We start from the raw sequence: 15,000 nt of genomic DNA, 5'->3' as shown, positions 1-15,000 counted from the left end.
GAAGCTTTTGTTTTGATTGAAGAGCAAGAAAAGTATTCATTTGTTCCACTTCTTTCCCTTCTAAATGCGGTTGCCTAAGGACAGGCAGTATGCACATATCTAAATGTTATGAAAAAATCAGTATTTTTTTGCCACTCAGAACACAGACATTTACCTTAAGGGGAGTTACCCTCATTTTAGACTTACATTTACATTTTAGTCATTTAGCAGACGCTCTTATCCAGAGCGACTTACAGTTTAGTGAATACACTTTTTTTTTTATACTGGCCCCCCGTGGGAATCGACCCCACAACGCTGGCATTGCAAACGCCATGCTCGCCATCAACTGAGCTACATCCCTGCCGGCCATTCCCTCCCCTACCCTGGACGACTGCTGGGCCAATTGTGCGCCGCCCATGAGTCTCCCGGGTCGCGGCCGGCTGCGACAGAGCCTGGATTCGACCCAGGATCTCTAGTGGCACAGTTAGCACTGCGATGCAGTGCCTTAGACCACTGCGCCACTCAGGAGCAACACTTCCCAAGCATACATTTTCATGACAGCGTTCCTAATCTGCAGTAGGCAATTACTGCAGTAGCAGTTGAAAATCGGTAGGTTAACACCAAACCGTGAGGTTATTATGAATTCAGAGCAGTCGGATGAAGTCATAGTCAAATACATTTGAACAAATGACCAACAATATCACACGGAAAGTGATGTGAGCATTGCATTGTGGAAAGCAATGACTTTACAAGAACACGTATTGCAACGCGAGGCATGTATTTCTAGATTAAACACTGATTCAGTGTGATGAACAAGTACATGTATGATTTGGTGTGCTCTACTTGAACACGCGCTTAGAGTTTTGAAACCACTGCCTATATGAGGAGCTGTCGTTGTTTGTTTTATTACCACATACTTATGGAAATTGCACCGGTTGAGAGATGATGGCTCTCTTGTGCCTACAGTGAAGGGTACTTCTGATCCAGCAGGTGGTGCTAAGATCCCTCCCTATATGACTTGAATGATGAGTTGATTTATTCCTTATAGCTCCTAATGATTTTAAGGCCAGTGTTGGCAAACATGACTTCTGCTCCAGCAGGTGGCCATGAAATCCCCCCCTATATGACTTGACTGACCAGGTAGTTGATGGACTCCTTATAGCTCTTAATGATCTCAAGCAGAGTGTTGGCCACATGACCTCTGGTCCAGCAGGTGGCGGTGAAAATAGTCCCTATAGGAGTTGACTCATTTCTTTGAGGTCCTAAATGAAGGATAGGGCGTCAACAGTGCATCTCGGCCTAACCCTGTTCCGGGCCCATTTCTTCACTCGATGCTTCCGGTGTTCTTCATCTCCTCTTCAATAGTCCTTCTCCACGTCTTCCTTCCCGTCTAGCCCTGTGCGTTCCACTGAAGTGTCTGTGTTTTTATGTCGTTAGGAGTTTTGCTCACTGCGTGTCCCCCTTCAATTTCCACTTTCTGTCCCAGTTGGGTAGCTATCCATTATACTGTAGCCTACTTACTACCAATGTCACTGTAGTCAAAGGTGATTTTCGATTATTATGTATGAGTATTATTATATATTGTGATATTATGATGTTCAAGCCTATAGGGTGTGGTAACAGGCCCTCTGTGATTTGTTGTTGTACTGTACATGTCAAGTATCTGCACTCTAGCCTAATTAGCCTAAACTGCTAGGGAAAAGTCACTTCCGGTCGTAGCTGTATCCCACCTAGTCAAAACCTTGTTAGTCCTTATCCTAAAAGGCACCCTCTGTTCCTCGATATACTCCACCGAGGGCCGGCAGCCAGTAAGTACAGGTAAGAGACAATTATGGCAACAATAAGTTGTCCTATGAAAGCTAGTCAAATGTGAGATGTTCAACTGCACTGAATGATAAAGTGGCAGTCTGTGCTCTTGGGCCCTTAAGGCATCAGTGCACCCCCCCAATTTGTCCCTTTTGAAATGAACAGTTGAGACGGGCCCTCTTTCTGTGGCCTTTCTTTGACGACACATCTGAGGCTATCCTGCGGCAATACAAATGATCAACATCATAACAATAATTCCATTATAAGAAGCTTTATTATTGGTTTGCTAAGAAAGGTACCATACAATATTGGCACATCACTATCACCTCTGTATGCGTAGGAAATCAATCCCTTCATTGTGTGTGTGTGTGTGTGTGTGTGTGTGGGTGTGTGTGTGTGGGTAAAGGTACGCCACTCTCGGTCTCACAGTTTATGCACACGGTCGTCTTTATGCAACAATATGGAAGACATTCCCAAATGTGCTTACATCATTGCGTAATGTCAGGGAGTCACACAAACAGTGTGTGCTGTTTGGCTGCAACACACATTAGGCATAAGGATGATGACAACTATTTTGTAAACGCTCCAGCTTGCAGAGGGATCACCACCCCTCCCATCCGCACCCCAGGTCCTCTTGGCCCCCTTACTGTCAGGCCGAGTGGTGTCTAGAGAAGAAAGAAGAAGAGTGATGTTTATTAATGACAGTCAATACGACACGTCCTTCCATAGCTAAACAGACTCATCCTACTAGGTCAGTGTTTCCCAACTCCAGCGGTAGAGTAGCCTACCCCCAACAATACCCATTTTTCTTGTAGCCCTGGAGAGCCACAGCTGACTGAACAACCTGTCACCTAATTAGCAAGTCCTCAATGAGTAAAATCAGGTGCAACAACAACAACAACAACAACAACAACAACAACAACAACAACAACAACAACAACAACAATATGAGGACAGGGACACAGTGTACTAGCTGATCTCCCAGTTGTCACCGTTTGGCCTTGTGTTCCACATAGCCTATATCAGTATTGGAGTATGTTTCCCGCGCACGGTAGTTGCTTTCACGTCACCTTTGTAATCGCTCCTCCCTAGTCCCCTAGAACGAGCGCCCTCCCCTTTGCAACGCCTCCGAACATATCACAGAGGCGCGCTTTCTGTGCCGATGGCCTCAATCAGGTCGACCAAACGCAGATAATAGCGCACCACGCACCGGCGCTGAAGTCATTCATTCACTTGAACTCAACTAGCGAACACACCATGTCTGGAAGAGGCAAAGGCGGCAAGGGACTTGGAAAAGGAGGCGCCAAGCGTCACCGAAAAGTTCTCCGCGATAACATCCAGGGAATCACCAAACCCGCTATCCGACGTCTGGCTCGCCGCGGCGGCGTGAAGCGTATTTCCGGTCTGATCTATGAGGAGACCCGCGGTGTCCTAAAGGTGTTCCTGGAGAACGTGATCCGTGACGCAGTCACCTACACCGAGCACGCCAAGAGGAAGACCGTTACCGCCATGGACGTGGTCTACGCTCTGAAACGACAGGGACGCACCCTGTACGGTTTCGGCGGTTAAACGCACTCTCTTCGGAACCTCAACACCCCGACTCGAACCCAAAGGCTCTTTTAAGAGCCACCCACATCCGCTTCAAAAGGGCCCATTCCATATAGTGTTTTTTTCTTTTCTTCCGTATGCTATTTGATAGGAAAGTATGAGCCACTTCGAGTGGACAGGGAGTATTAAATAGCGGATTCTAATGTCCCTTCCCGTTTTAGCGCACAGAGGGAGGCCTATATCTGACAGTGGCAAAGTGTAGTGACGTTGTTCTATATCGTGGAGCTCCGCCCCATAGGGGAGCTATGCTCCTAGTGGTTTACCCTCTGCCCTAGGGCAGAACAGCCTGAAGCAAATTTATGCACACACCTACAGCCAATAGGAGTACAGGTGTCCCTATATAAGGAACCCCGTTCCATCAATCTGCCTCCCATTATCTTCAGCGACTGGACTAGAGTGAAGAAGCCTAGAAGACTCAAGAAGAATTTCGTCGTTGACTGCCAGCCGTCAACGTCTTCTAAATGAGCACGCCAAGTTATCCACCCCCAAAGGCCCTTTTCAGGGCCCTGTGCCGCTGTACCTCCATGGCAACCACGGACCCCCACGACCTATGTTTCGTGTGTTTGGGACCGCTGCATGCCAAGGATGGTCTCGGCGACCCTCCTAATTGCGCCTCCTGCGCTCTCCTTCCTATGAAGGAGAGAAAGCAGCGCTGGGCGTTTTTCAAGGAGGATGTCCCTCTTGATGATGCAATGTCCGTGCTCGCCTCTGGCTCAGAGGCATCAGCGGGCAGTGCGGAATCAGAGGATGACAGGGAGAGCGCCGAGCCGGATGTCCCAGTGGGGCAATCCAGAGCTCTGGCGCCAGCCTTTAAGACCCCCTTTCCATCGGGAAGCGTGAGGTCTGAAGGTTCCCTGTGCGAGGAAGACATGAGCTCTGTTAGGTCAGAGGCTCTGTCCTTCGCGGCTGCCTCTCTGCGTTCGGACTTTCCCGAACTCATTGAGAAGGCGGCCACTCGACTGGAGATTGCGCTGCCCCCACCTCCCCCTCCAATGGAGGTGGATTTGATGGAGGGCGGCCCCTACTCCAAGCCAAGAAGGGCGGCTGAGCCAATGGCTCCAGCCTTGCCCTCTCTTGGCAAATATGTCGAGGGCTCGTGGGGGGCACCTCTGGCGGCGCGTTCGCCGGCCAGAGTGTACACCCCATTCACCAGAGTGGCTGGATATGAGTGGGCGGCTAGGGGAATCCCCAGGCTCGAAGGCGCCATGACGGCGTTCCTAGTGCCGGGTTCGAGTCCCTGGGCAGCCTCCAAGAAGGCCACCCTGCCAGCACAGAAGGACAGGTTCACAGCCCAGTTGGCTGAGAAATCCTTCACGCTGGGAGCCCAGAGCGTTGCGGCGGCGAACAACATCGCCCTCCTCGCGGCCTCCCTGTCCCGTCTCACAACGGGCAGGTCTGAGATGACCAGCGAGGAAGTGGAGGAGGCCTCCAGGATTTCCGGAGCCATCCTCCACCTGACGCAAGCGGTTGCTATATGTGCGGGCAGGACCATGGCCACCTCGGTGGTCACGGAGCGGCACCTCTGGCTGTCGATGACGGCTATGAAGGAGACCGACAGAGCATCCTTGCTCAACGCCCCCGTCTCCAGCGAAGGCCTATTTGGCCTCGCTGTGAAGGACGCCACAGAACGCATCGCCAAGTTGGACGAGGAGAGGAAGCACCTGGCGAAGCATTTGCCGCTGGCAATGAAGGCCAGCAGAGCCCCAGCCAACCCGTCCACCTCTAACGCCCCCAGTAAATCCGCTGGGAGGCGAAGGGCCAGGCGACAGACGCACACCCCAGGCGGCAGGAGAGCGGGCTCGGCCCCTCCAGCAGCGACGGTGACGGCGTCGGTTCCGCCGGCAAGAGAGGTCGTCCAGAAGCCAGCCGGGCAGCACCAGAAGGTCTCCCAAAAGAGGCGGCATCTTTGACGAGGCGAGGGGGAGAGAGCAGAGGACGGCCCGGCGCGTGACGCAGAGGGGCCTACTGTTCCCCCCCACCCCACTGTTCAGGGCGTGGAGGGCTGTTTTTATAATTATGTGAATAAAGAGATGATTCTCACTGACATTGTCAAAGAAGGACATTTATTCCATAAGGTTAAGAACACTTCACGTTCTATGTCTCTCCCTCACCATCTTGAGTGTAGCTCAACCCACTTAGAGTGTGTAGCTGAGCGCGCTCAAGAGAGGAAAAGGGTAAAGGTAGCAAGGCACTGCCTTAGCTCACCTAATAAAGATCTCTTACTACAGACTCCTAGGAGCTCTGTAGTAAAGGTCTCTCATAGCAGGCAGCTGTCTCTGTCCCAATGTGACATGAAGGCGCAGCCGCTAGCCGGGAAGAACGCCTTGCTGCAGGCTAATGCCTCAGCCGGCGCAGTTCAGACCCGTGCGACATTCACGGAGAGCGGGAATACCAGAGTTACAGGTGTAACCAAGGTATGGACGCCTCCGGTCTATCATGAACGTATCAATGCCCAGGGCTCTGAGCGCAGCCCACCACTCACTGAGTGTGTTGTTGAGCAGCCGCATGAGACCAGTAAAGAGGTGTTATGGCACCACCGTGTGGTACCAGTCAGAGATTACACCTTTCAGACTCAGATGAGTACTGTAATGGATGGGTCTCATGGCAAGCGGCAGTCTCAGTCAGACAATGACGTGATGACGCAATCGCTATCCGGGGAGAGCGCGCTGTCTCAGGTTAATGCCTCAGACAGCGCAGTTCAGAACCGTGCTGCGTTCACGGAGGGCCGGATTACTGGAGTTACGGGCGTAACTAACGTATCAAGGCCTCCGATTCACGAACCAGCTGATGTTTCCTCTCCCTTTCGAGGGGGGCCCCCCCTGGGCTATTCCACCAACTCAGTGCTGGGGAATAGCGGCGGCAAGGGCCATAGAGGAATACAGGTCCTTCCTACTGGACGTAAAAGAGCTTCGTGCACGTCCGCTTTCTCTGCATTGCTGGCAGTGGCAACGAAGCTGTACCCTCTCACGCTGGCTAGAACAGACGTTAGAGAAGGGTTATGCCCTCCAATTCCATCGGACCCCACCCCCGTTTCGGGGAGTGGTGGAAACGGTGATGAAAACGCCGGACAAAGTAGCCGCTCTGATATCAGAGATCACGGAACTTTTGGCGAAGGAGGCGGTCACAGTAGTTCCCCGAGAGCAAAGGAACAAGGGGCTCTATTCGCCCTATTTCCTAGTGCCCAAAAAGACGGGGGGAGTGAGGCCGATTTTGGATTTACGCATTCTCAACGAGAGCATAACCAAACGGCCCTTTCGAATGCTGACGACAAAACGTCTACTGGAATGTGTCCAGAAGGGAGACTTTTGTACAAGCATAGACCTAAAGGACGCGTACTTTCATGTGCCGATTCAATTTCGCCACAGAAAGTTTCTGCGGTTCGCCTTTCAAGGGGTGGCGTACGAGTTCACGAGGATGCCGTTTGGGTACGCCCTGGCACCTCGAACGTTTTCCAAATGTGTGGAGGCGGCATTGGAACCGCTGCGTCGTCAAGGGATAAGGATATTAGCCTACCTAGACGACCTGCTGGTTCTCGCCCCGTCAGCAGAGCTGGCGTTCACGCACACGACACAGACAGTGATTCATCTCACGCGTCTGGGGTTCGCTGTGAATTGGAAAAAGAGCGCACCCTGGCCCAGTCATCAGATTGTCTACCTGGGACTACAGCTAGACACTGTAATGATGAGGGCGCGAATATCGGACCCTCGAAGGGCAGCATTGGTACTAGCCCTGAGGAAGTGTCGTCCGAATCACACAGTAACGGCGTTATCGATCATGTCACTTTTGGGTCTCATGTCGGCAGCCCACTCTGTGGTACCGCTGGGGCTTCTGCACATGCGCAGAACACAGCGGTGGTTCGCCCAACTAAGACTAGACCCAGTGCGTCAACGTCATCGGTTGGTGGTGGTTCCTCTCTCGCTAAGAGCAGACCTGGACTATTGGAGGAACCCGTGCGTTCTCACGCACGGAGTCCCGATGGGCAAGGTGTCATCCTACATTCCAGTGTATACAGATGCCTGTCTGACTGGATGGGGAGGGACATGTCAGTCTCAAGCGATAGGTGGTGCATGGCCTCAATCAGGTCGGCACATAAACCTCTTGGAGTTGGAAACGGTTCGACTGGTTCTGAACCACTTCGCGTCTACCCTTCGGGGTCGCGATGTGTTGGTTTGGTCAGACAACCGGACCACAGTAGCTCACATAAATCGCCAGGGAGGGGTCAGGTCTCCTGCCCTCCACAGGGCGGCAGAGGAATTGTGGCTGTGGGCTCACAAGCACCTTCGCTCGTTGAGAGCAGCGCACATTCCGGGCTACTTGAACGTAGGGGCAGATCTCATGTCAAGAGGGGGTCCTCGAGACGACGAGTGGTGTCTGCACCCAGACATTGTTCTCCAAATTTGGGAACAATTCGGGAGAGCCGAGGTGGATCTGTTCGCGTCACGTGTGAACGCGCAGTGTCCCCTATGGTTCTCCCTGAGACAACAGGACGAGCCGCCATTGGGAAGAGACGCGTTCGCGCACTGCCCGTGGCCGAAAGTTCTCCTGTATGCATTCCCTCCGCTGTCTTGCATTCTCCCACTGCTAGCCAGGGTGAGATCAGAGGAGCTAACAGTGATACTGATAGCGCCCGATCGCCCGGGGGCTCCGTGGTTTGCAGAGATGAGTCAGATGTTGATTGTGCCACCTTGGACAATTCCACATCGACGAGACGCGTTGAGCCAGGCGGGAGGCTCGATAGGGCAGTGGCCCATAATCGGTCAACCACTGAGGGCTTGGTTCCTGAACGGGACAGGTTGAAGCGCCGTGGGTTATCTGATGCAGTGATCAGAACCATACAGAGCGCTAGGGCCAGTTCCACTTCCAGGATGTACACGAGCAGATGGAATGTTTTCTCACAGTGGTGTAACACACAGGACGTAGACCCCATGAGCTGTCAGGTAGAGAGTGTGCTCTCATTCCTGCAGTTTATGTTTGATAAGCAGAAATCGCCCTCCACCATTCGAGTGTTTGCAGCGGCAATTTCAGCTGGTCATGAAGGGTTTAACGGGAAAAACCTGTTTAGTCATCCATTAGTGAAACGTTTCTTATTGGGAACGCGACGGCTTAGGCCAATGCCTAGAGCTACGCTGCCCCGGTGGGATTTGGCTTTGGTTCTCGAAGCGCTATGTAAGTCGCCGTTCGAGCCATTGAATCAAATACCCCTCAAGATGCTGTCTATCAAGACGGCGCTGTTGCTCGCCTTGACTACTGCTAAACGAGTCAGCGATTTGTGTGCACTGTCGACGAGACCCGACTGCCTAGCCATTAATGGCGATCTGAGCAGAGCGGTGTTACGTCCTAACCCGACATTTGTGCCGAAGGTTATTAACAGTGCATATAGATCGCAGATCGTGGAATTGTGGGCTTTTCATCCCCCTCCCCATGGGGAGAGGAGTGAGGAAAAGCTTCACTGTCTGTGCCCAGTACGCGCTTTGGCGTGTTACGTTAGGCGCACAGCGGCGGTTAGGTCATCGCCTCAGCTGTTTGTGTGTCACGGTGCGGCTGCATTGGGTAGACCACTTTCAAAACAGCGTTTGTCTCATTGGCTTTGTGAAGGCATTGAGAAGGCGTACGAGGCGGCGGGGCAACAACCGCCTCAGGGTATTAGAGCGCACTCCACTCGTGGAGTAGCAGCTTCTACTGCTCTTTTCAGAGGAACAGAGGTAGAGGATATTTGTAGAGCAGCGTCATGGTCGACACCGTCTCCTTTTATCCGTTTCTATCTGTTGGATATGTCTTCTAACTCTTTGGCTCGGTCTGTACTCAGCGTGGCTGAAGGGAGATCATGAGCAGAATAGAGAAGAAAGCAGGATTGTGAATAAGTTCATAAGTCCGCTTTTATTAGAAGTAACATATTATGGACATGTTTTCTAACTCTTGTGTTCGATCAAATTTCAGCAGAGCTGAAAGGCGTTCTTGAGCAAGAAAAAGAGGACAGAGTAGGACCTTGGACAGGTTCCAATCAGGTCCGCTCTGGTTAGGAAGACTTATGTCAAGGATAAGCCCTTTAACTCCAATCTCGATTGCACTCAGCACAGCTGAAAGAGAATCTTGAGCTAGAGGAGGGAGAAGCAGGATGATAGACTGGTCTCTATCAGGTCCGCTTTGGATGAAGAGCATAGTCTGTGGCATGTCTCCTGTCTGACAGTGTCAGCATATAGAAACATGTATTGAATGGACAGAATGTGAGGTCATCTATCTGAGGTTCAGTTTAGTATGACTGGTATATATTTTGTTCATAGAATATTGAGGCACGGCTATCTGCTAGTCAGATTAGCACGGCGTCTATTCTATTGATCTGCCCAATAGCCATTGACATTGTCATTGAGCTAGAGGGGGCGGGTCTATAACCAATGACGCGGTATATTGTGACGCCCTAATGGGTTTTTTAGTCGCAGTACTGCGAGAATTGGTTGCAGTCATTGCTGGGCTTGACCTTTTTCATTTTTTAATGGGAAGTGTTAGGCTCGGCAGGGAGTACATTTTGGAGCGTTTCGCTCCGCCTTAAACCACTAGGAGCATAGCTCCCCTATGGGGCGGAGCTCCACGATATAGAACGACTAGTTACCGGAGTGTAACTCCAGTTCTATGAGTGGAGCGGAGCCCCATAGGACTTAAGGCCCTACCGATCCTCTCTAGTCTCGCTGAAGATAATATCTCGGGAGGCAGATTGATGGAACGGGGTTCCTTATATAGGGACACCTGTACTCCTATTGGCTGTAGGTGTGTGCATAAATTTGCTTCAGGCTGTTCTGCCCTAGGGCAGAGGGTAAACCACTAGGAGCATAGCTCCCCTATGGGGCTCCGCTCCACTCATAGAACTGGAGTTACACTCCGGTAACTAGTCGTTATTTTGGGTCAAGCAATAGTGGCATTTGGACAACATAAAACCACCACCCGTCGGTAGATGTGGCTCGAAAAGAGGGGGACAGCGTTCGCGCGCGCGCACACACACACACACACACACACACACAGTCCAAAATGGGAGCCCTATGTCTGACGGTGCCAACGTGGGCAATTCTATCACCAGCATTATGTGGCACAACAATCGTGCCATTCGGACAACTATTCAGGCCCCCCTTTTGAAACACACAATTCCCCATCGGTCACAGAGCATAGGCTATAGAGAGGAGGGAGGGGGTGAGGACCCGCGCGCGCGCCCTCAATTGTCTTTGTTCGGGAAGCTAGCCTCTGAGCGGAAGGCTCTTTTGAGCGCTAGAGCTCCACTGGGCAAATAGCAGGGGCGCCTACGAGCAAGCAGGGGAGTGTCCACGGCCGCCGACTTTGATTAGCTTCCTCTTCATAAGACGGGTAAGCGCCCTTCACCCCCTCATTCGTTTCTGAGAAGCAACGAGACATCATCATGCCCGAGCCAGCAAAGTCAGCGCCCAAGAAGGGCTCCAAGAAAGCCGTCACCAAGACCGCAGGGAAGGGCGGCAAGAAGCGCAGAAAGTCCAGGAAGGAGAGTTACGCCATCTACGTGTACAAGGTCCTGAAGCAGGTCCACCCCGACACCGGCATCTCCTCCAAGGCCATGGGAATCATGAACTCGTTCGTGAACGACATCTTCGAGCGTATCGCCGGAGAGTCCTCTCGCCTGGCCCACTACAACAAGCGTTCTACCATCACCTCTAGGGAGATCCAGACCGCCGTGCGCCTGCTACTCCCCGGTGAACTTGCCAAACACGCCGTGTCCGAGGGCACCAAGGCCGTAACCAAGTACACCAGCTCCAAGTAAACAGCGCATTTGGACTGCTCTACTAACCCAAAGGCTCTTTTAAGAGCCACCCACTCTGTCAGTAAAAAGAGCATTTCCATCGCCACCGAATGAATGCGCAGGTAGGCTGCGTTACATTGTATCATTGTTTAATGGGCGGCGCGCGCCGGCTCGGAGAACGGCTACATTGTATCATTTCCCCCGCCCGTTCCAGCGTAGGGGTTTAGCGCGCCTTTTTTGTTGTCTTTGCACGCTGAATAGTAACCCATGTTTGTCGGCCTCCATTCCAGGTGAAGGCAATGAAAAATGGCACCATTTGACAAAGGGTGTAAATAAAAAAAGCAGTCTGTTGGGTTTGAATGGAAAGAAATGCCTTTTGTCGTTTAATGAGCGGATAGTCATTTTGAGTCGACTTCCTGAATCGGTAGGACACGGACGGGGAGAATGGACGCTCCATCATTGGACTATACCCTAATGATGTGAATGAGAACGATAATGGCAAGAATAAAAAGGGGGTGAATAATCCCGTCTAGGAAGAATAGGAGTAGGCATATATATATATATATATATATACGTAGCCCTTATTGCCAACGGGTCATTTCCGGTCCAGGTCGCATCATACATATATAGTCCCCTGTAGCTCAGTTGGTAGAGCACTGCGCTTGCAACGCCAGGGTTGCGGGTTCGTTTCCCAAGGGGGGCCAGTATGAAAATGTAGGCACACACTTAACTGTAAGTGGCTCTGGATAAGATCGTCTGCTACATGACTCAAAATGTCCATGTAAAGTGTAGTACATTTGAGGCACATAGTGTATTTTCCTTCCTACTACCCTCATGAGGCAACAGGATAAATATAATAATATAATATGCCATTTAGCAGACGCTTTTATCCAAAGCGACTTACAGTCATGCGTGCATACATTTTTGTGTATGGGTGGTCCCGGGGATCGAACCCACTACCTTGGCGTTACAAGCGCCGTGCTCTACCAGCTAAGGCAGTTGCTTCCACGTGAGGATATGAATGTGTCTGTAGGCCAAGTCACAGTATAACACAGTGAGCGAGCGGGCGGCCCTTGCGATAGTCGTTGGAGCAGCAGCGGATCCCAATGACTACCTTGGGGATAGCCTATACATTTACATTTTAGTCATTTAGCAGACACTCTTATCCAGAGCGACTTACATGAGCAATTAGGGTTAAGTGCCTTGCTCAAGGGCACATCGACAGATTTTTCACCTAGTCGCCTCGGGGATTAGAACCAGCCACCTTTCGGTTACTGGCACAACGCTCTTAACCACTCTTAACCACTAAGCTACCTGCCGCCCCATACATATATACAACAAGGAAAAGAAAAGAGGCCGCAATCAACCTTCTGACCCACATGCACCTGCTGGGATTCTTCTCCCAGTCCAACCACATATGCAGCCCTTGTCCCACTTGGGGGGAGAGAGAGAGAGAGAGACAGACAGAGAGAGAGACTCCCTCTATCTAGGCCTATATCAACGCGCCATGACCCATGGGGCGCCAGCCTCCATAGCGCCAGCCAGACACCAAGACCCACAGACACAAAGACCGAGGCGAGTCACGCTGCGGAGTCAAGCAGGTGAACAATATATTAGTAGAGACAGCCAACCTACCTACCTACCTACCTACCTACCAGAAGACAACACACAATCTCACTGTGTAGAAATAGTAGGCTACAAATACAACAACAACAACACTCACACTGCCAGTGCACAAAAAGTACTAATACAATAACACACACACACACATAGTGCAAGTAAGCATGTCGTAGGACTGTTTATACCATGTGGATCCTGTACATATGACGAATACAACCTGAAACTTGAGGTACAACACTAGTCTCAGCCAGGCCTCACAGGTGCATGTGTTTTAAGGTCCCCAAAAGAGCGCTTCTTTAAAACACCCCTGACCACATCAGGGGACCCCAAACCATTTGATTCCCTTGCCAGACATCTCGGCTCACTACACAACAAGTGCTGCTCGCAATCGGATGCACTTTTAGGCCATTTAGGAGACAAATAGCACAGGAAAACCAGTGCGCACCGCTCCACCCGACAGTCGAACGGTGAGGTTTTGAGCGAGCCGCAACAAAATGCACGGCCCTTCCGCGGCCCACATTACTTTATTCTGAACGGAGACAAGTCTGCTCGCTGGGCCGTTCGCTTTTGGACCAAAAACACGGCTCCGTCGGTGACTTTCGGGCCGATATAGGCGAACAGAAAACACAAGTGAAAGAGCATTTGGCCAGCCCAGAGAAGCCGAGCTGGTTGCCTTGAGTCTACATGGTTCTCATGTCGCGTTTAAGGCCAGCCCCCTGCTCGGTGTGGAGCTTCAATAGCGCAGAGCAGCGTCTACAGCAAACTACTCCTCGCAGACCGTGTGTGTGTGTGTGTGTACCGGACCAAACGACAGACAGACAGACAGACAGACATGGCAGAAGTCGCACCAGCACCCGCAGCCGCAGCGCCGGCCAAGGCACCCAAGAAGAAGGCAGCAGCCAAGCCCAAGAAAGCGGGACCCAGCGTAGGAGAACTCATCGTCAAGGCTGTGACCGCCTCCAAGGAGAGGAGCGGCGTGTCCCTGGCCGCGCTCAAGAAGACGCTGGCGGCAGGCGGCTACGACGTGGAGAAGAACAACTCCCGCGTCAAGATCGCAGTCAAGAGCCTCGTCACCAAGGGCACCCTGGTCCAGACCAAGGGCACCGGTGCATCCGGCTCCTTCAAGCTCAACAAGAAAGCCGTCGAGGCAAAGAAGCCCGCCAAGAAAACCGCAGTTCCCAAAGTAAAGAAGGTGGCCGCCAAGAAGCCCGCCGCGGCGAAGAAGCCCAAGAAGGTAGCAGCCAAGAAGGCCGTCGCCGCAAAGAAGTCCCCCAAGAAGGCCAAGAAGCCCGCTACACCCAAAAAGGCCGCCAAGAGCCCCAAGAAGGTGAAGAAGCCCGCCGCAGCGGCCAAGAAGGCGGCCAAGAGCCCCAAGAAGGCTACAAAGGCAGCCAAGCCCAAAGCCGCCAAGCCCAAGGCAGCCAAGGCCAAGAAGGCAGCCCCCAAGAAGAAGTAAACCTATTACAAACAGTGTTCTACTCGACACATGTTGTACCACAAAAGGCTCTTTTAAGAGCCACCCACCTCTTTCCATAGAAAGCGCATTGATTTCCATGTACTATCTGTCGTGAAAAAGAAATTACGCACACTAGGCTACTTTTACGCACACAACATCGTCCCACTCTGGGTGTGTGCGAAGGGAGAGGAATATAATAGAGGGCCAAAATGGCTTAGAAATTCGACCTCACGAGTGCACCCTCACCAGCCATTTGTATATGAGCCACTGGGCTATTCCCGTTCAGAGGCAGGCTGCTGTGATGTGTTACAAGTGCCATGTAATAACAATACTATAGTGGCTTCGAATTCAAACTCACGAGTGCACCCTCAACAGCCATATTTATATATGAGCCACTGGGCTATTCCCGTTCAGAGGCAGGCTGCTGTGATGTGTTACAAGTGCCATGTAATAACAATACTATAGTGGCTTCGATTTCAAACTCAAGAGTGCACCCTCACCAGCTGTTTGTTTCCCATTTGGAGAGAAATAATGTGAGGATTTCATGTCGGACATTTTGGCGCTCACGCGAAATGACACAAAGTAACAAAGTCGGAGGGACACAAAGTAGCCTCTCACTCGCTGCCTGTGGGTGGGAACCGGCTTAGGGCTGTCTGTCTGTCTGTCCCTCGCTCCAATTGGATAAGGCCACACCGGCCCGGTGGCCAATCGTTGCCTCTTGTGGCGAGGTATAAGTACGGCTCTCGAAGTGGCGAGCGGCTCATTCAGACTTTCT

General features: G+C 51.8%; 3 protein-coding genes across 3 annotated transcripts; all 3 read left to right on the top strand.

The window, feature by feature from the left end:
* Positions 1–3,042: 3,042 nt before the first annotated feature.
* LOC311120414 (histone H4) lies at positions 3,043–3,354 on the top strand (the record flags this gene model as incomplete). The annotated part of the gene is made up of 1 exon (XM_084195012.1): positions 3,043–3,354. One exon carries the CDS (start codon positions 3,043–3,045, stop codon positions 3,352–3,354), a length of 312 nt encoding a protein of 103 aa, XP_084051138.1.
* Positions 3,355–10,795: 7,441 nt separating this feature from the next.
* LOC311120406 (histone H2B) lies at positions 10,796–11,170 on the top strand (the record flags this gene model as incomplete). The annotated part of the gene is made up of 1 exon (XM_084195005.1): positions 10,796–11,170. One exon carries the CDS (start codon positions 10,796–10,798, stop codon positions 11,168–11,170), a length of 375 nt encoding a protein of 124 aa, XP_084051131.1.
* A 2,431-nt stretch (positions 11,171–13,601) lies between these two features.
* On the top strand, positions 13,602–14,225 carry LOC311120425 (histone H1; the record flags this gene model as incomplete). The annotated part of the gene is made up of 1 exon (XM_084195022.1): positions 13,602–14,225. The coding sequence occupies one exon, from the start codon at positions 13,602–13,604 to the stop codon at positions 14,223–14,225; it is 624 nt and encodes a 207-aa protein (XP_084051148.1).
* Between the last annotated feature and the right edge of the window lie 775 nt (positions 14,226–15,000).

The sequence above is a fragment of the Coregonus lavaretus genome (genome assembly GCF_964263955.1).
Source record: "Coregonus lavaretus genome assembly, contig: HAP1_SCAFFOLD_1287, whole genome shotgun sequence".
Lineage (NCBI taxonomy): Eukaryota > Metazoa > Chordata > Actinopteri > Salmoniformes > Salmonidae > Coregonus > Coregonus lavaretus.
Note: the sequence above shows the minus strand (reverse complement) of the source record. Positions and strands in the feature narration are given on the sequence as shown.